The 20,377-nt window shown below is 43.6% G+C and overlaps 2 protein-coding genes across 3 annotated transcripts in view; one reads left to right on the top strand and one right to left on the bottom strand.

The window, feature by feature from the left end:
- SNX21 (sorting nexin family member 21) overlaps positions 1–13,129 on the bottom strand; it is a 151,381-nt gene extending 138,252 nt beyond the window's left edge. Inside the window, exon 1 of the mRNA XM_073559329.1 lies at positions 13,026–13,129. Within this exon, the coding sequence (XP_073415430.1) occupies positions 13,026–13,067 (42 nt within the window). The 5' untranslated portion in view covers positions 13,068–13,129. The remainder of the gene's footprint in view (positions 1–13,025) is intronic.
- Positions 1–20,377, top strand: part of TNNC2 (troponin C2, fast skeletal type) — a 48,262-nt gene that overhangs the window by 2,990 nt on the left and 24,895 nt on the right. Inside the window, exon 1 of one of the 2 annotated variants that reach the window (XM_073559333.1) lies at positions 12,542–12,665. The exons of the other annotated variant lie outside the window; for it this stretch is intronic. Coding sequence (XP_073415434.1) covers positions 12,555–12,665 — 111 coding nt within the window. The 5' untranslated portion in view covers positions 12,542–12,554. Of the gene's footprint in view, positions 1–12,541; positions 12,666–20,377 lie in introns of those variants that run through there. 2 annotated transcript variants of the gene reach the window in all.

Here is a 20,377-nt window from a genome sequence, read left to right as displayed (position 1 = left end):
GTCTGTAAGAAGTCATTGGCAATGAGCCACTGTCAAAAAATATAAAGCTGTAACGTGATTCTAAAATATAGCTCTATACTATAAATATACCATGCCAGCAATAATATAAGTATATATTCACAAATGTGTTGTATGGGTATACAAAATATGGCTAAAATATGCCGTATACTGCACAGACATCATGTCTTTTAAAGCCAGGTCTAGTAGATAGCTTGTTTTCTTTAGGAGGGGCAGTAATGGATCCCAGAGAGGAAGATGGACAAAGTTATCTTTTAGGGGAGGGAGGGGTGATCCTTCTCTCATTTTAGGGAACCGAAAACGCTTTCCTTATAGAAAAAAAATGTGACCCACACACATTGCTGAATTAGGCCGAAGAGTGACTGAAGTCATGCAGTAATTGACAGGTCTCTGGTGATAGGGTTATCATTATTCACAGGTGAGATGAATGGTTGATGGGTACCTGGTTGAAGGTTCAATCAGATGGTGAGAGATACATGTGAAGGCCGGGGTCAGACTTGCGAGAAATTCGAACGAGTCCCGCACGTCAATACCCGGCACTGCTGCCGGCACTCGGATCGGTGCGTTCAGCTGCATAGAAATACATGCAACTGATTGCTCCGATCTGAGTGCCGGCGGCAGTGTCGGGTATTCACGTGCGAGATTCTCGCAAGTCTGACCCTGGCCGAATGTGTTGTGTGAAGCTGATGGTTCCGTGTGAAGGTTCTATGAGGTATCATTTGCCACACAGAAATGTTCAGTCTTTCCAAGTAGCACAGCTGCATATTTCAGCCCCTCCTAGCCTCCCCATCCTCTTCTGGACCTCATCCACCACAGTGACACATTACTTCCACGAATGCATGTTCATTTCAATGAGATCTACATTCACCATAGCTAAATATCCAATTAACATTGGTAAGAAAAAATAGGCAAAGGTTTTTTCTTTTGTTTAATTTTTGCCCTTTTATAGGTAAGTAAAATGAATATAGAATTATAAGGTTTTTCCTTGTGGAAAGGGACATACCAGCTCTGGCATGTCAAGGTAAGGAGGCTTATTTGCCGTGCAATGCATTGGATGATGAATAAGCCTTCTTACCTTGACATGCCAGAGTTGGTATGTCACTCTCCACAAGGTGAAACCTTACCCCTTAGACCCCATTCCAGAGCCTCTCACCTAGCCAAATCAGTTCTCATGCTTTTCACTGACGAGGGCCAATAGCCCAAAACACTGTCTGCAAATTTAGATTGTGATATGACTTATCGTAAGTCATATTGCAAGATTCGTTAAAGGGTTCATTGTGACTTGTAGGATCGCTACTTCCCACAGGTGGCGCTATAGAGTTCAAGTCCTCTTTCTCTCTGAAGAGACAATTTGCATATAGAATTATAGTCATCCACATGAGTCTTTACCTGCTCAATCTAATTTCACTACCACACAGATATAATAATTATAAGACCTTGTAGAGCAGTCCCTATGGCTTTTTACTGCCGAGCTGTAGCCAATCCATGTCTGTCTATTGTCATAATATAGAGGTGAACTTTCCTATAACAATGTTTCTAGGGGAGAGTAGTTTTGTGATAATTCGTTTGATAGCACATACCACAATTATTGGGTTTTGTAATCACAGGCATACAAAGACACAGTAAGAACCCATAGTAGTCTATGCCTTATTACCGCTCTGTATTAGAGGTTTTACAACCCAACTCATAAAGGCTAGGATGTAGGCTACATGCATGAAGACTATGTTACCTTGGACTACAAAGGGTAGCAAATCACTCAGTTTAAAATAGATTTGCGTCCGTGACACTAGTCTTATTTTGCCTGACATGGATCAGATGTCCTCTTTTTTTGCATTCGAGAAAATATGAACTGTTTTTCATCAGTGCAATGGATCCAATTTTTATCAATTTTTGGTGCTGGTCCATTTTTACCATATCTGTGGTATTCATTTTTTGTATGCAAAACATATATATTCTCAAACTTCTAACACCCAGTAAACAGTAAAAACAAGACAGCACTCAGATATCACACGGATGATATCTGTATGCTATCCTATTTTTTTTTTTTCAAAAATGGATATGCCTCCATTTTTTTTTTGGAGAGGGGTGAAGGGCAGACACTTGGTCCGATTTAAAACATCGACATGAGATGATCGGCAAAAAACGGAAATTTGAATGTGGCCCTTTTCTGATTACTTATTTAGAATTATAAAAGACTTTCCCCCTTATCACAGAACAGATAGGCACCTACCTACATTATATTTTTGCTTTTTCTATATCAACATAGGAAGGAAATAATTGCTGCTCAGTAGAGTCGTCAATAAATTGTGCCATGCCTAAGGCTGGGTCTATACATATAGATTTATGCCACAAACAAAATGACGTCCTACTAAGTAATGCAATATCAAGCTCTTGGCCACTGGAACACAGCAGTATTTTACTAGGATAGGAACAGGACATATTGTTCCCACTGTAACAGCATAAAACCCGTCAATCATAATGGGGTTATCTGATCACCAGTTACACACTACTGGCTATAATTCTTCATTTGTGGTCAGAACAAACTGTTCTATGGACGTAATCATCTGTAGGACAAGGACAGAAATAGAGATTTTTATATTACACAAACTGATCCTTGACAAATGAGAACAGTGCATCTCTATATTTACAGGCACATAGAAATAGAACCACACGTAGAGAGACCACACAATTACTGGAGCAGTGAGTGGTATGGACCACATAAAAGCAACCATAAGGAAAATACATAAAACCCCTTTAATTATCGAAATTTGTTTTTAGTCTCGTTAAAATGGGTATACCCATCTCCAAGATCCTATACCTATATATAGTAGGTGTAATCATATTAACAAATACCTCCAATTTGAAATTTAGTATAGTTCTTCAGATTCGCTATGTCGCTTACCTCATGGCTTTACAGTAGCTTACGTATCCATGGTTATGACCACTAAGAGCTGTTTACCTGTTACTATATGATTGGTCATAGCCATAGCCATGGATACCTAAGCTACTGCAATACCCTACATGAGGTAAGTGACATAGTGAATCTGAAGAACTATACAAAATTTCTAATTGCAGGTATATGTTATTAATATTACACCTACTACATATTGGTATAGGATCTTGGAGATGAGAATACCTGTTTAACTTACAGTTAAGCAATCAAGAAAGGCTTAGTAGTTGCTGAAGAACTTACAATGAGGACACATGGAGTATTCCATCACATTGATGGCTTTTGCACCACTTAATCTGATTCATGCACATTCTGACAGCAACTTGATAGCCCCACCATGAGATAGTGCCATCTGCTTTGTGCTTTGATGTTGTGCAGAGTGGGAGAGGAGCAGGGCTTTGGGGGTGCTGGGGGGCATGCATCTTGTGTGTGTCACTTCTATTCCTAGTGAAGGACAGCTGCTTTTTACACAAGGCTGAGGGGGACAGGTGTCTGCTTCTTCTCCTATTTATATTTGGCAGTAAGACTTGGGATCTTCTTAAGTCCCTTTTATTATTAACCTATAGATTTACAAGGGGAGTATATTACCAGCACTCTAAATAGCATAGAAGCAGTGGTTTCCTAAATTCTATATGTCTTATAATAAATAGTTTTCTAATTCTGTAAATCTGGTCGTCTTTTAGGAATGAAATTCCAAGGGTGAAATCCCAGCCTCAGTTATGTAATAAATTGGCAGTACTGTAACTGAGCAGAAGATGTTAGTACCAGAAAATGGATCTAGTCATTGAGAGTCGTTATATATTGCGAATTGAAGAGAACTGCCAAATCATTAAAAGTTTAAGTGTCATATGATAGGGAGATATATCGGGACACCAACTGACATTATATGAGTCACCTACAGAGTAATGGATGTCAGCTTTGTCTCTCTTTAAGGTTAATTTCACTGGGCATATATACAGTCAAGGCTGAAAGTGTTGGCACCCTTGAAATTGTTCCAGAAAATGAAGTCTTTCTCACAGAAAATTATTGCAATGACACATGTTTTGTTATACACACGTTATTTCATTTTGTGTGTATTGGAACACAAAAAAACAACAGAGAAAGAAGGCAAATTGGGCATAATTTCACATAAAACCCCAAAAATGGGTCAGACGAAATTTTGGGCAACCTCAACTCAATATTTGGTTGCACTCCCTTTGGAATAAATAACTGGAATCAGTCGCTTACTATAACTATCAAAAAACTTCTTACACTTCTCAACTGGAATTTTTGACCCCTCTGCTTTTGCAATTGCTCCAGGTCACTCATACTTGAAGGGTGCTTTCTCCCAAAAGCAATATAAAATCTCTCCACAGTTGTTCAATGAGATCTATGTGAGCAGTGGGATCCTCCTGGGTCTCCTGCTATAGCATTTCATTGCATGCAAATGTCGACGGATAGTGCACGCTGACACTGATGCACCCTGAGCCTGCAGGACAATGAATTTCTTTGGAACTTGATTGGGGCTGCCTATTCACCATCTGGACCATCCTGCGTTGGAACCTTTCATTAATTTTTCTCTGCTGTCCACGTCTAGGGAGATTAGCGAACAGATCATGGGGATTATGCTGCATAATATCTCTGGAGATGGACTTGCAACCTTGAGATTGTTACTACTGTTCAAAAATGTTGGTCCTCAAGTCATCAGACAGTTTCTTCTCCATGCTTAGTGTGGCACACACAGACACACAATCAACTTCTCCCCTTTTTATCTGGTTTCAAGTGTGATTTTCATATTGCCCACACCTGTTACTTGCCACAGGTGAGTTTGAACACGCTTGAAACAAAGTTGTTTACCCACAATTTTAGAAAGATGCCAACAAGTTTGGGGGCCAATTTTTGGTGTTTTCTGTGAAATTATGTCCAATTTTCCTTTTTTTTCCCCTCTATTGTCTTGTGTTCCAATGAACACAAAGTAAACAAGTGTAATTGCAATAATTTTATTTGAGAAATACTTCATTTTCTGGACAAATTTCAAGGTTGCCAACACTTTCAGCCATGACTGTATCTCTTCATATCTATCAAATTCTCCTCTGTGGTATTAAATGTATTTTACAAAATATGTCATTATTGGTGATCATCATAATAAAATCATTTCGGCACTCCAACTAGCACAACGTCTCCCTCATTAGCTAAAATGGGTTGTCCATTAATAAATGATCTCTTATTAATGGGACCAGGAAGGTGAAAAGAAAAAAGGATACTCACCTGCAGGACCAGTGCCGTTCCTCTCTATTTTACACGGTGTTCCCCACTGGTCTACTGGGATCACCATCTTCCACTGTGCCAAAATATGAAATGTGGCTTGTAATCAGTAGACACTGATTGGCTGCAGCACTCATATGATTTCCCTGGCAAATATTGATCCTTGACTAGTGACATCAGTGGCCAATGCAGTTCCTCTGAGTACAGAGGAGCAGCGCCTACAACATTTTGGGAATATCATTTTTAAAAATATTTTTACCTCCTTGGGTGGGCTTGTTATCCAGGGACTAGCCTTTCTACCAGTTAAGACAGATTACTTCTATTCATCAGTAGTACTGGTCTGGAGTACTAGGCATTGATACTTGTTAAAAAAAGCCACCATGCCAATAAAAACATAACAGGTAGGGGCTTGGCAGCCTCATAGAAATACATAAAACTCTCACACTCGGGTTGGGAGTGCCATGCCCAGTCCGTGCATTAATAATAATAATAATAATAATAATAATAATAAATTTTATTTTTATAGCGCCGACATATTCCGCAGCACTTTACATTTCAGAGGGGATTTGTACAGACAATAGACATTACAGCATAACAATAATCACATACAGTAGATTATAACAAATACCAAGAGGAAAGAGGGCCCTGCTCGCAAGCTTACAGTCTATGAGGAAAGAGGGAGACACGAAAGGTGGGTGGTAACAGTTACCCTGATTGTATGGACCAGTCATAATGTTAAGTGTGTAACAGTACAGACACAGAGGGCTAATGGAGGCATAAAGCATGTGGGAACATGATGCGGGGATTAACGGTTCGTGCTCTGATTGATTGTCATGGACGTCTAAATGAGCTATTGTCGTCATAGGTCTGCTCTAGACACAAAACGGTAGATTTTTATTGGAGACAATTAGATAGGTTTTTGCATTTGTTTAGTAAGAACAATAAACAAAAACTGATTGTGATTGTCGGTGAAGCGAATTTTTGGGGAAAAATAACATCATTTTTCCCCAGGTGATTTTTGCCTTTCTGCTTTGTGGCAAAACATGTGGCAGCCAAATGGTAGCTGACAGTCAATATTGAATTGTGAAATGCTACATTAACATTTAGGGATACTTATTAAGAATACTTGGGGAAATTTACTAGGCTAAATGTTTCAGAATTCTGGCTCAATTTGCGCCAAAAATGGTTTTGTATTACTTGCACCATATTTATTATTCTTGTTAACCAAACAATGTGCCAAAGTTTTGGTGCAAATTTCTGGCGCAGAGTAAGTAAATTAGTAGGTGGTGTAAATGTAGACGATCTAAAGCTTAATCCAGCATGAACCTGGTTGATAAATGTGGTGCATTGAGTGCTCCTCTCCTGGTTTTGGCTTACAAATACTGAGAAAAAAAAACCTCATCAAATCCTCAGTGTGTGCATGTGGCCTTAAACAAGCTCTCCCATCAAAATTTTTATCCTCTTAATATATAGCACTGTCCACTTACAGTTGCTCATTTTACTTTTCTATACAGCTAAACATTTTCTTTTCCCTTAGGTCTATGACATCACGTGATTATAAACTGACTAGCTGAATCCTTCTAAGTTCTATGTAGAAACAGGAGGTCAATTTTCCCTGTATGAGTCACTGCAAAAGTCTATGGCAGGAGGAGGAGGGAGCAGCTGGGTCAGGAATTGAAGAGGGGAATGATAAATGCATGGTAAAGAGACTTCCTGTTTCTACATAGAGCAGAGAAAAGAAGAATTTACTGGGTAGAAAAGCAAAGTTAGAAAAGCAAAGTGATCAATTGTCAGTACACAACGCTATATAATATGAAGATTGCAGTATATTAAGGGGATAAAAACTTTGGCGGAGTACTTCTTTAAATTAGGTTCCATTTTTTTTCATTGCATTTTTTACTATGTTTTTCTTAACGTGTTTTTAAAATGTTTGTCTCTTTTTGGTTTGCCATGTTTTAAATAAAGCTGCCTAAAATTCTTCCTGGTATTTGGCTTTGATAAAACTTTATTGATAGTCTTTTTTGGATTACCAGCGGTAATGCACTAAAAATAAATGTGCATTTTTTAACTGCGAATTTTCCACATCTAATGCAAGTCTAAGGCCAGGGTCACACTTGCGAGTGTGATGCGAGAAACTCGCACATCAATACCCGGCACTGCCACTGGCACTTGGGACCGGAGCGTTCAGCTGCATAGAAATACATTCAGCCGCACACTCCGGTCCCGAGTGTCGATGGCAGTGACTGGTATTGATGCGAGAGACTCACGCATCACACTCGCAAGTGTGACCCTGACCCAAGGAGAAAATCTGCATATAAAACTCAGCGAACCCACCAGAGAAATTGACATGTTGCGGATTTAAGAAACACCTCACAGATTAGTTTATGCTGAGTGAAAATAAAGCACAGTGTGCATGAGATGTCTATAAATCTCCCTCCATTTTGCTGGAACTGTAAGAAGCTGCATGTTTGGCCCTATGAAAATATGCAGCATCTAAAACTCATCTTGTGAACTTTAAAGAGATTGTCCACTACGAGAACAACCCCTTCTCATTCCCCATGCTTGGGCCCGATAAAATAAAAAAGCCTATGCTCAGCTGCTGTCGTTCCTGCGGTGTCCGCACTCGCGATCCCAGGGCTCTTGTGCGGTTGTGATGACACGTGAGCCTGGCGCTTAATCAGCGCTGGCGTCTCTGCCTTCATACAAATTGAACACAAATGGGAAGTCAGGGATCAGCCGCAGCCTGGACGTTTTCTTCATGTTCAATTCGACAAAAGGTGGGGACAGAGACGCCAGTGCTGATTGTCATCACGAGAGCCCTGGGACCGCGAGTGCTGACACCACAGGAACGGTGCTGCCACGGGAGGTGAGTGTGTAGGCTTTTTTATTTTATCGGGGCCAAGTGTGAGAAGTGAAAAGGAGTTGTCCTAGTAGTGGACAACCCCTTTAACCTTAGGGTACATTTTCAGAGGGCAAACACGCAACAGATTTTTCATTATGGGTGCGCATTACAGTAGTAGCGTTGTGAATGAGATTTCACAAAATCTCACATGTTGTTGAGAAAACCGTTAGTGTAAGTTGACCTGAACTGTGTAGATGACTTATGCAGCATGTTAATTTACCTGAACATATCACTGCAGACTTTTCCATTGCAAAGGTTGTAATATGCTAAAATGTAACAACAACATTTATGCTGCTTTTTACTATTGGAGATTTTCAAATGCAGCATGTGGGAACAAACACTAAGGCCACATTCACACATTCAGTATTTGGTGAGTTTTTTACCTCAGTATCTGTAAGGCCTGTTTCACACATCAATTTTTCCTGTCAGTCTAAATCCGCCAAAATAGCGGAAAACGGATCCGCAGGCGGACTGACAAAAGGGGGACAGCGGATCGGCGGATGTACAGATCCGCCGATGGTAAAATTTAAAGGAACCGCGCCTTGGGCAAAAGAAAAAAAAAAAAAAATTAAAGAGAGAAAGAGTGTGCGGGAGAAAGAGCACGCGAGACTAACACTGGATTACTGCTCAGTATTTTTAAGTTTGGGCAAGAAAACCCTAGTAGGGTACGAATCTCCTGCTTTAAATCAAGAATACACTGAGCCCACCCAGCATGGAGAAATGTCATGGTTCCCTCCTCTCTCCTACTGTGTGAGCACTCCCTCTACTGGATCCTGTAGTAACTACAGTGTCTCATGCTTTCATGGTGACTATGCCACATTTTCCCTCACTGAACACAAGCATCATAGACCACCTTTTCAAATCAGTGAACGCTGAGGAGGTTACAGACAGGGTTTATGGCACCCATTGTCCTGATAGGTGAAGGTTGAAGGTGCCAGCAGTGGGACATACACATGTGGGGTATCCTGTGGATATGCCATAAATAAATAATACTAGGTGCTGACCCGATTCTAAAGCATCGGGTACTCTAGAATATGGCCAGCGGGAGATTAAAATAAAAAAGTGATATACTCACCATCCGATGGCCCCCGGACTGTGTCCCTCCTCTCCACGCTTCCGGCATCATCCGTTCCGTTCCTAGTAATGCTTTGCGCCAAAGACCGCTGCTGACGTCTCTCACGAGAGCACGACGTCATCAGCGGTCTTTGGCGCAAAGCCTTACTGGGAATGGAAGATGTCGGGAGCGTGGAGAGGAGAGAAAAAGTCCAGAGGCCGTCGGAAGGTGAATATATCACTTTTTTATTTTAATTCTATTTTTTACACGTTTATGGTACCCAGGGCCTGGAGGAGAGTCTCCTCTCCTCTGGACCCTGGGTACCGCTAGCCGGTCATCTCCCGACTGCGTCACCGCTGACGCCCACGCGCCCGGAGATGACCCGCGGCAACCGTCGGGAGATCAGTGGCCTGCGTCCTTCTAATTGAGGACTGCGCCTGCGCACATCGCTGATTGGTCGAGGCCGCGACCAATTACCAACGCAGGACTTCAGTTACAGACAGACACCATAAGACGAAAAAATATATAATATATATATATATATACTTCAATTAGTAATGACCGAGAAGCACTTAAAACAGCATATATAATTTTCTCTAACCCATGAAATACATTTCTATTGGATAAAGTTATAGTAAAATCAATAATATATATATGATTCCGTTTTGATGGTCGGGTATTTAATGCTTATTAATATCTCTATGGTCAGATTAAGATAAGACGAGAAGGAAATCACACTTTGCTGTAAAATACATCAGGACAATATTGCGGTAAATGACCATATGAGTAAATGGATAATGGACCAGATGAGAAATTGGTAAATTATTAAAAAAAAATAAAATAATAATTGTGCCCTGGTTCCTGCCTATAGAATTTCCTAGCTCTTTACATACTGTCGGGCGTAAGCCATTATTATATCACGCGAATAAACAAATATGATTGTTTAAATAGATATACAGCTCTGGCAAAAATGATAAGAGACCACTTCCAAATGTTCAGTTTGTCTGATTTTTCTCTTTATAGGTATATTTTTGAGTAAAATGTAAATTGTTCTTTTAGTCTATAAACTACTGACAACATGCCTCCTTATTTACAAGCAATTAATTTTGTTTGTTTTTTTCTGAAAAGGAGAAATGGTCAAAATTAAAAAAAAAACAAAAAACCCAGTGCTTTCAGACCTCAAATAACGCAAAGAAAACAAAAACAAGTTCATAATCATGTAGAAACAACAATACTAATGTTTTAACTCAGGAAGAGTTCAGGAATCAATATTTTGTGGAATAACCATGATTTTTAATCACAGCTTTCATGTGTCTTGGCATGCTTGCCACCAGTCTGTCACACTGCTTCTGGTGCAAAAATGTAAGCAGTTCTTCTTTGTTTGATGGCTTGTGACTATCCATCATCCTCTTGATTACATTCCAGAGGTTTTCAATGGGGTTCAGGTCTGGAGAATGGGCTGCCCATGACAGGGTTTTGATGTGGTTGTCTCTTAATTGTTGCCAGAGCTGTATAATGTGATGCCTATGAATGCTCCTGTAGACAAATGACTGCACTGCCCACTAGTGGTGTATGTTATTTCTGCAGTCATGCTGTTTATGATTTATGTGCTTTTATTTGGTAGTTTCCTCTTTGAAAACAAACTTTATGGTGGTGCCCAATGCAACGGGCAACTTTAAGGCTGTGTGCCAGCAATGAGGTTTTGGTGATTTTTTTTCTTGCAGCATATTTTCGCTGTGTCAAAATCGCAGCGTTTTACAGTTCCACCAAAGTGGATGGATTTGATAGAAATCTCATTCCCATTGTGCTTATTTTTTATTCTGAGTAAATTGTGTGTGTTTCGAGTCTGCAACATGTCAATTTCTCTTTACAAAATCCATACCAATACCAAGGTAGGGTTTTTGTCCTGAAGAAGAAGTCTGGAATGACTTTGAAACGAGTTTACTAAAGAATCATAAATAAAAAAGTCCAGTTTAAAATACTCCAAGATCTGGATCTTCATTCCTTATCAGCATTGCAGATAAACCACATTTGGCTCCTTTTTTTTCCCTTCTCTATTCCTTGCAGCAGCTGTCAGCCTAAACAGGTTTGTGTGGTACACAACCTTCTCCGGTTGGCATGTCCTATAACACATTCATTTATTTAAATTTTGATAAGACCATAATTGCACCTTTTCTTTGTGCTCAGATTCCGCCATATCATTTAGGCTATGTGCACACAGTGCGGATCCTCCCGCGGATTCTCCCGTGGATTTTACTAAATCCGCAGGTCAAATGACCTGCATTTTTCTTCCTATTTTTTACAGCAGTTTTTGTGCAGTTTTCCACTGTGTTTTTCCACCTGCGGATTTGTAGAATGAAGCAGGTGGAAAACTGCAGCAAAACCGCACAAAAGAAGTCACATGCTGCTTTTTTTTCCGCGGAAAAAAACGCAGCATGTGCACAGCGTTTTTTTTTTTTTTTTTTACATAGGCTTTAATGGTACTGTACATCACCTGCAGTTCTGCTGCAGATCCGCAGCAGAATCTGCACCGTGTGCACAGGGCCTTAATGTCACATTTTATTATGAAACCACAGCAAATGAAATTACATTGTAACCTTCTACTGTGGAATATACAAGGTTCTGCTGGTGATTGTTGGCAGAGCGTATATCGCCACCTAGTGTTTGCTGCTGTGCAAAACGCAGGGTCCAGATTTCTGACATGAACTTGCTGAATATATGGCTAGTGAGTACATATGCTGAACATATTCAATTGTTCAAACATGCATCTGGTCATTCAGCCCCAAATAGCAACCTCATTTATCAGAATCAGGTTTTGTTTTCTGTAATATGATTCTATTTGTGTTATTGCATTGATATTTTTTGAGCAGAAGAATACTTTCTTTTAGGTTCTCCTAATGTGACTGCAGATTGCTGGATAGTGACAGTGTGCACACAGTTCACACACACTCACCCAGCTGTTCTCAATAGAAAAGAATTAATAGAAGCACACAAGTCTAGTGGGCACTTGTCTGCATAAATGCACAAATCACATACATGCGGTCATGTGACCACCCAACCACACAAGAAATACAGGGGAATCATCAGAGTGCAAATTAATTATCTAACAGATGATAATTCACAAAAAGTGCCTACAGACTTTTCAGGAGAGCTTGGACAACCCTTTAAAGAGAATATCCAGGACTTTAAAAAAAAAAAAAATGTCTAAGCACTGAGAGGTAGTTGCTACCTACTGTGGGAACTGGCTATTAATCAGCATGAAATCGGCACTCACGCCCTGTCGACAGAGCAGGGCAGAAAAGAATCCTTCCTAGCTGCCTGTTGTGCCCAATGCCGTTTTTTGTCGCTACCAAATGGTCACAGCCCGCTCCTGCCAATGATTTCAGATGCCGCTGCTGACGTCACGTCGACACAGTGACGGCTTTTTTTCTCCTCTGCTCTGTCGACAGGGTGTGAGTGCCGACGCCGTGCTGATTGACAGCCACTTCCCCCAGCAGGTAGCAACTATCTGCCCATTAGGGCTCATACCCATTTGCGAGAAAAAAAAGGTCCGATTTACAGACCTAAAAAACGGACGAGTACTATGCGAGTGTAATGCGATTTCCGTTCTCTCTATGTAAACGCTCATGTTAAAATGGCATTGTAATACACAACTGTATACATCGTTTTAAAAACAAATATTCTGCAATATATATATATATTGCAGAATATTTGTTTTTAAAACGATTTATACAGTTGTGTATTACAGTGCCATTTTAACATGAGCGTTTACATAGAGAGAACTGCTGTATGCAAAAGCTCATATTAAAATCGCAGTGACTGCAAAACATATATGTCCCTCAGCAAGATGTACTTACAAAAAAAGCGAAGACTCTTAGCGCATGATTTGGCCAATTCATGTGTGCCCGTCAACTGTGGCAAGGTGACACTTCTGACGGGTTCTGTATTAACCCTTCCATATCCTACTGTTCATGCCACTTTCTGGTTAAAAAACCTACAATAACGGACAAACATGTGTCTCCTGGGCTGCAAGCCTCCAATTTGAATGGGCATGTAGAACTGCACTCCTCCCATTAACCTGCAGGTGTTCTCAACCAGTTCTACATGCCCATTCAAATTGGAGGCTTGCTGCCCAGGAGAGACATGTTTGTCCGTTATTGTAGGTTTTTTAACCAGAAAGTGGCATGTACAGTAGGATATGGAAGGGTTAAGGCTACTTTCACATTAGCGTTTTTTAGCGCAGTGCTTCGTGCGCAATAGAAACGCATGCAAAAAATGCCTCATGCATTTTGCATGCGTTTGCGTTTTTTAGGCGTGTGCATTTTAACCAGTTTCTAGCCATGTTAACTCTTAAAACGCCTGCATTTTTTAATACAGGCGTGCGCATGTCAATGCGCATGTTCCCATACACTGTAATGCGTTATTTTTTTCGCATTCTGTGCGCAAGTGTGCGCATGCTTTTTTTTACGCCTTTGGACAGACCCCAAAATGAAACAGGTTGCATCTGGCGCGCCTAGGCGCAAACCTTAAAAAAATGCATGCACACAAAAATGCATACGAACGCGTGCAAACGCAAGACCATGCGCCCCCATGTTAAACATAGGTGCGCGTGATGCATGCGCATGGACGCACTCGATGCGCTGTGCTAAAAAAAGCTAAAGTGAAAGTAGCCTAAGACAGGACCTGTCAGAGAAGTGTCACCTTGCCGCGGTTGACGTGCACACATGAATTGGCCAAATCATGCGCTAAGAACCTTCACTTTTTTTGCAAGCACATCTTGCTGAGGGACAGAGCGTTTGGAAGTTGTTATTTCCATTGACATCATATGTCTTTGCATTCACAGGGTGCTGCTGTGCCTTTTTCACATATGTTTTGCAGTCACTGCAGCTTGCACCTATTCACACTTAGGAGGTGCTGGTCAGGTGTTTTGTGTATATATATATATATATATATATATATATATATATATATATATACTGTATTAAATAGATTAAAAGCCGGCAAATGATCTGCCGCTTACAGTATAGAATAGGTTAGAATAGAATAGATATATACACATAGAATAGGTGTGTGTGTATGTATATATATATATATATATATATATATATATATATATATATATATATATGTCAGTGACACACATATATATATCTTTATATTTCATAGAGAGATACATAGCAGATTAGCCGGCAATTCATTTGTCGGCTTCTGTAAAATCATTGCCGTGAGACTGACTGTACGACGGACAGGTATGGAATATTGTTGGTCTTTTATTTTTAATTTTTTACAGGAGATCGAGGGCTTTGTTTGGATTAGCAGAAGAATAAAGAAGGCAAAACTGTGTGTTCTTTTTTTCATTAAAATACTTTATTGTGTGTGTGTTTATTTAACCCTTTACAAACTTCAGGATTAGTAATGGATAGGTGTCTTATTGACACCTCTCCATTACTAAGCCAGGCTTAATGTCACCTTACAATATAAAGGTGACATTAACCCCTTATTACCCCACATGTCACTGCTACAGGGCAATGAGAGGAGAGGTTAAGTGCCGGAATTGGCGCATCTTATAGATGCGCCTTTTCTGGGGTGGCTGGGGGCAGATGTTTTTAGCCAGGGGGGGCCAATTACCATGGTCTCTTTCTCGGCTATTAATATCTGCCCCCAGTCACTGGCTTTTCCTCTCTGGCGCAGAAAATTGTGCTGGAGCCCATGCCAGTTTTTCCCGTGAATACATTCTTTTATGAAATACCTACAGCTCCCTACATGCCTTTATACCTATATGTTGCGTTCGACGCAGGTCGCTGCATCGTCAAAACGACGCATACGAAGGCATCCGCATACTTCCGCAGGGCCTGAGTACCCAATGTAAAAGATAGGTGCGCAGGCCGCATGCAGACGTAGGTGGAGCTGAACGGAGGAGGTGCGGCAGTGGGCAGAGCTTCATGGAGGAAGTACGCAGCCCTCCCATCCACAAATGTGAAGCCAGCCTTAGACTGCATTCACACAACCGCACAGCCGATGGCCCCGTGGTTTTGGAAGTGAAACAACTGTTTCCTTGCAAGATTAAGTGATTGTGCAGGGAAACAGTGGCGATACCACAGCGTCATAGGGATGCTGAGGCCTAAAAACCGTAGCATGACCGTTGCGTGTGAACACAGCTTTAAAGTGTATGTACCATATTACTGCCATGTAGCTGCCTTTTTTATTTACCAAAACAATGGGCAGTCAAGTACTGTAAAAAATAAATAAAGATTTCTAAGCAGCTTCTAAAGGATCCAAATCTCCAGCAGCAGTCAGGTCCGAACTTCCAGATTGTGGGATCTCAACATTCTGAAGCATGTGGGATCTTGTGTTTTCACAATAAGTTTTGCTTTGAACTGAAGGATGCATTGTCTATATCATTAACACAGTATGAATGGTACAGAATGTTACCGATCTGTAACTGGTGTATTATTATGTAGACAGCGCTCTTTTAGGCTAGTTTCACACTAGCGTTTATTCCACGCAGCGCACGGCGCCGCTAAGCCCCGCCCCCTGCCGGCTCCCTGCCCGCCCCATCCGGTCATCGCCGCCTACTATCGCACATGGACGCTTGCGATCTGCGCACCCTATCTTTAGCATAGGGTGCGCAGATCGTGCACTGGCCGTGCGTTAGTAGGATTTTGGCGTGCGCTGCGCACTTTTGAAGGTGCGCCGTGCGCGCCGAAATGCAACATGCTGCGTTTGGCGCGCACGGGCGCACCTTCAAAAGTGCGCAGCGCACGCCAAATTCCTACTAGCGCACGGCCAGCGCACGATCTGCACACCCTATGCTAAAGATAGGGTGCGCAGATCGCAAGCATCCATGTGCGATAATAGGCGGCGATGACCGGATGGGGCGGGCAGGGAGCCGGCAGGGGGCGGGGCTTAGCGGCGCCGTGCGCTGCGTGGAATAAACGCTAGTGTGAAACTAGCCTTAGTTAAAACACCTGAGATTTCATCATAATAGCTAATAAATCCAATTGCTGCCGAGAAAGATTGCCGGTCACTATTCAACATGTTTGGAACCCATAACCCAAAAGATCAGATTTGGGTCCTTTGGGAGGTTTTTCTGGACAGATAAGCAGCACGTTTTCCTATTTAGATAAGCCATTAGTATTTGGCTGCCCATTGTTTTTTGAAATACAAAGGACAGCCACAAAGAAGCCTTAAGTACACTTTAAGGTTGTGTATTACAGAACTTTAAGCTCCAGAATCTTTAAGGTCCATTTACACAGACCGACTGTCAGCAAGATAAACCCATCGATCAGTAAACGTTTACCAGTCTGCGGCCATTTGACTGCTCATTTATACAGGAAGACAAAAGTAAACCATGCGCACTGGGCAGTCTATATTAGTGTGCCATCGCTTTACATTCTGTGTCCCCTTCAGGGCATACTTCTGAAATCCCCCTTGGTCCCAGCTTTTGCGCCAGTGGGGCTATAGATTGTAATGGTGACAGCAGAATGAACGTGAGCTTTGCTGTGCACTTTTTTTGGAGTGTACGTCTACAGGACGCGGACACTTAGGCCGGGGTTACACTAATGAGTACGATGCGAGAAACTCACGCGAGTCTCTCGCATCAATACCCGGCACTGCCATTGGCACCCGGGACCGGACTGTGCAGCTGTATAGCAATACATGCAGTCGCATACTCTGGTCCCGAGAGCCGGCGGCAGTGCCGGGTATTGATGCGAGAGACTCGCACGAGTTTTTCGCATCACACTCGCAAGTGTGACCCTGGCCTTAGACGCAGTCGACTATGTTTTAGTATCCGCCTCCTATAGGTGCCCAGTCCCGAAAAATATGCACGGCAGAGTGCACGTTTGCATTGCTGTCACCATTAGTCTACGGCCCCGCCAACAAATATGTCTGGACCCTGTTTTGTGACCGACAGGGACACTGAACCAAATGTGAAAGCAGCCTTAGGCTAGTTTCACATTTGCTTTTGGAGGCACAGCGGATGCTCGCCGTGAAGCTCCGCCCCCTGCCGCGCCTCCTCCTGTCAGCTCCGCCTATGGGCGCATGCCGCTGCATGCGGCCTGCATACCTTATCTTTAGCATTGGGTACGCAGGCCGTGCGCAGGTATGCTTTTGCCACCGCAGGCGTCGATTGCACCAAAATGCAACATGTTGCGCTTGGCGCAGGTCACCACATCGTCTAAACGCAAATGTGAAACCAGCCTTAGAAAACTCAGTGTGTAGGAGGAAGGGCCCCCGCCGAGTGTCCGGGCCGGAACCAAGGGGACCATCATCTAGGTTCCTAGGGGGTCTGTTTCCGGAGAGCAGAGTTAGGAGACGGACCGCTAAGACTGACAGGACGGTTGGGGAGGAGCCTATATAAAAGGGGCGGAGGACGCCAGTCAGAGTGAGTCAACAGAATGGGAGAGAAGGAGCAGGAGACCGTGGAAGCGCGAGGGAGCCAGAACCATGAGCAGTAACTAAAGAGTAGGACAGTGACAGGAGGGAGACTCACGGTGGTCTGCAGGGACCTGGCGCCGAGCTGGACTGACAGAAGACTGCCACTTCACTCCAGCCCGCGGCTGCAGCCTGCCCACTGCTGCCCACAGCTGCTACCGCTCCACTCCCGACCACGGCTTGTCCATTGCCGCCCGCAGCCGCCACCGCCCCGCTCCCATCCGTGGCAAGGGCCGGGCCGTCGCCCACCGCGGGTTCCCTAGTGCAGCCGCTGGCTGAGCCGGTGGCCTACCAACCGCCACTCAGCACCGACGCTGCCCGCCCCTGTTCGGGGGCTGCAGCTTCGACTCTCCCACTCCCGGGATGTATTCCGCTGCCTCTGCTGGGGGACACTCCGCCAAAGAACTCTTCTGGGCCTGTTGTGCCCCTGCTTCGCCTGGGCGTCGAAACGCCCGAAGACTACGACAGATCTTCAGCAGCTGGGCCCAGCGGCTGCAACGCCGAAGCACCATTGTCCGGGACTCCGAGGGACATCCAGACGGATAAGTGACACAATATAACTAAGGACCTGTAGTCAGCCATACCTTGGCCCTATAGTGACCAGCCTTTGCCGGAGTAGTCGTGTTCTCATAACCAGTGTTTGCTTGTATTGGGTCCCTGCGAGGACAATTTCTGTTATCTTGTTTGGTTGCTTAGGATAGCCCTACCGGCATCAATGTATAAAAGGTACTATCTAAAGTTCAATCCGTCTCGCGTCTCGTCACTGCATCCCGCGTACCTACCATGACCACAAGTGCACGCAGGCAACCTTAGTTCTCGGCGATGCTAGTCTTGTTTACACTGGATGATGCACCACCAAGAACAATGAATTTTTGCACTGCACAAAAGAACATTTCACTCAATGAACTAGTGTTTTGAGAGTTCATCTTGTGATTGGCAGCTTGTTTACACGGCTAGATAAAAAACAAACAAACACCCATTTCACATTAACAACAATTGTTAATGATTGTCTTGTAGTGAGTATAAATGCCCTTTTTATTTTATGAAAATTAATGGGTTATTCCTATTCAGGACTGTGACGCGAATGCCGATCTCTGTTAGCCGCAAGAGGGCAGTAATCGGCAAACAGCTGAGCCGGCTTTCTGTTACTTCTATAAAAGTGAATAGGAGTTCAGGAAACAGCAGATCATAGTGCGCTGTTGAGTTGTTTCCAGAGACCAGCCCTCCTATGCAGGGGCAGAGACAGATGGAAAAGGGCTTATGTGCAAAAACAGTATATTTTCCCTTTGCAGTCCAATAGCTCTTCATAATGTAAGATGCCCAAGTGAGGTAGGCGTGAGCGAGCTTCTGTCCCCACTTGCTCTGGCATCCTACAGACAAGCTGTGTCTCAGTCCCGATTTGCTGCTGAGTATGTGGTGCTTCCCACTTACCTCTGACCCACAGGCCTTTTCTAACTCCAGGAATCCTTCTTCCTGGAACCAGGGCAGCAAATAATCCAGGAGACATGGAGTTCATAAAAACCAAACTTTTACTTTGTGAATGGCAGTCTGTATAGTATTTACAAGCAGATGCAAAGAATAAGGGTGGTTTCACATTAGCGCTTTTTAAGCGCACGCACGGCCGGGGGTAGCTCCGCCCCCGAGCCGGCTCTCTGCCCGGCGTGCCCGCCCCTTGCTTGTAGCGCCGCCTCCTAGCGGACAGCGGCACCTGCGATCGGCGCACCCTATCTTTAGCATAGGGTGCGCAGATCGTGCGCAGGCCGTGCGCTAGTTGCGCTTTGACCTGCGCTGCGCACTTTTGACGGTGCGCCGTGTGCGCCAAAATCCGAAAAGTTCGATTTTTGCGCGCACGGCGCACCGTCAAAAGTGCGCAGCGCAGGTCAAAGCGCAACTAGCGCACGGCCTGCGCACGATCTGCGCACCCTATGCTAAAGATAGGGTGCGCCGATCGCAGGCGCCGCTGTCCGCTAGGAGGCGGCGCTACAAGCAAGGGGCGGGCACGCCGGGCAGAGAGCCGGCTCGGGGGCGGAGCTACCTCCGGCCGTGCGTGCGCTTAAAAAGCGCTAATGTGAAACCAGCCTAAGGCTCAACGGGTTGTCATCTTTCCCACAGGTACCAGACGCAACTTAAGCCCTGGTTCTCGGTATAAGTGGCATATCCTCTCTGGCTTTTCTAGCCCTAGGGAATCTTCCTCACCTTTAGCAGTATATCCGGATTGCAATACCTTCCGCTCCATGTAGTCTGAGTCCATCGTTCCCTGCAGCTTCACAAGCTGAGTGTGCCTCTGGCCCCCGATGTCCATCTCGACGTTGCCCCAGGCCATTAGACGGAATCACATGGAAAGGTATTTGCGGCAATCCACTGCCCCGAGTATTTGGCTCACGCTGTCCCTAGCAGCCTCAGTACTGCTGCCCTCACATTGACTGACTGTCACTTCCTGAACTGGCCACTAACACTTATATCCCCCTCCCAAACTGGTCCGGCCATTACAGTTAACCCTGTCCCAGCTAACCACGATTTAATACCTTTATCACATACATGGGAATCAAATAAATTTAACCCTTGATAGTCAGGGAGCAAGCCATCAGCTCCCACCAGTGTTACAATAATGCAACCCTTTACATGTTTGTGGCTAAAGCTTTGTGCTGTTTTAGAGGTAGAAGTGTCCCTATTACCTCTTGGGCTCCTGTGCTGCTGCACAGGTTGCACCAATGGTTTGTCCACCCCTGCCCCTACGGCCTATGCAGATAGATAATTTCCGCATAAGCCTTTG

The sequence above is a fragment of the Dendrobates tinctorius genome, unplaced genomic scaffold (genome assembly GCF_039654945.1).
Source record: "Dendrobates tinctorius isolate UK_male_01 unplaced genomic scaffold, ASM3965494v1 ptg000270l, whole genome shotgun sequence".
In the NCBI taxonomy this organism is placed as follows: domain Eukaryota; kingdom Metazoa; phylum Chordata; class Amphibia; order Anura; family Dendrobatidae; genus Dendrobates; species Dendrobates tinctorius.
The sequence above is the reverse complement of the archived record's forward strand: the minus strand, read 5'-3'. Positions and strand labels throughout refer to the sequence as shown.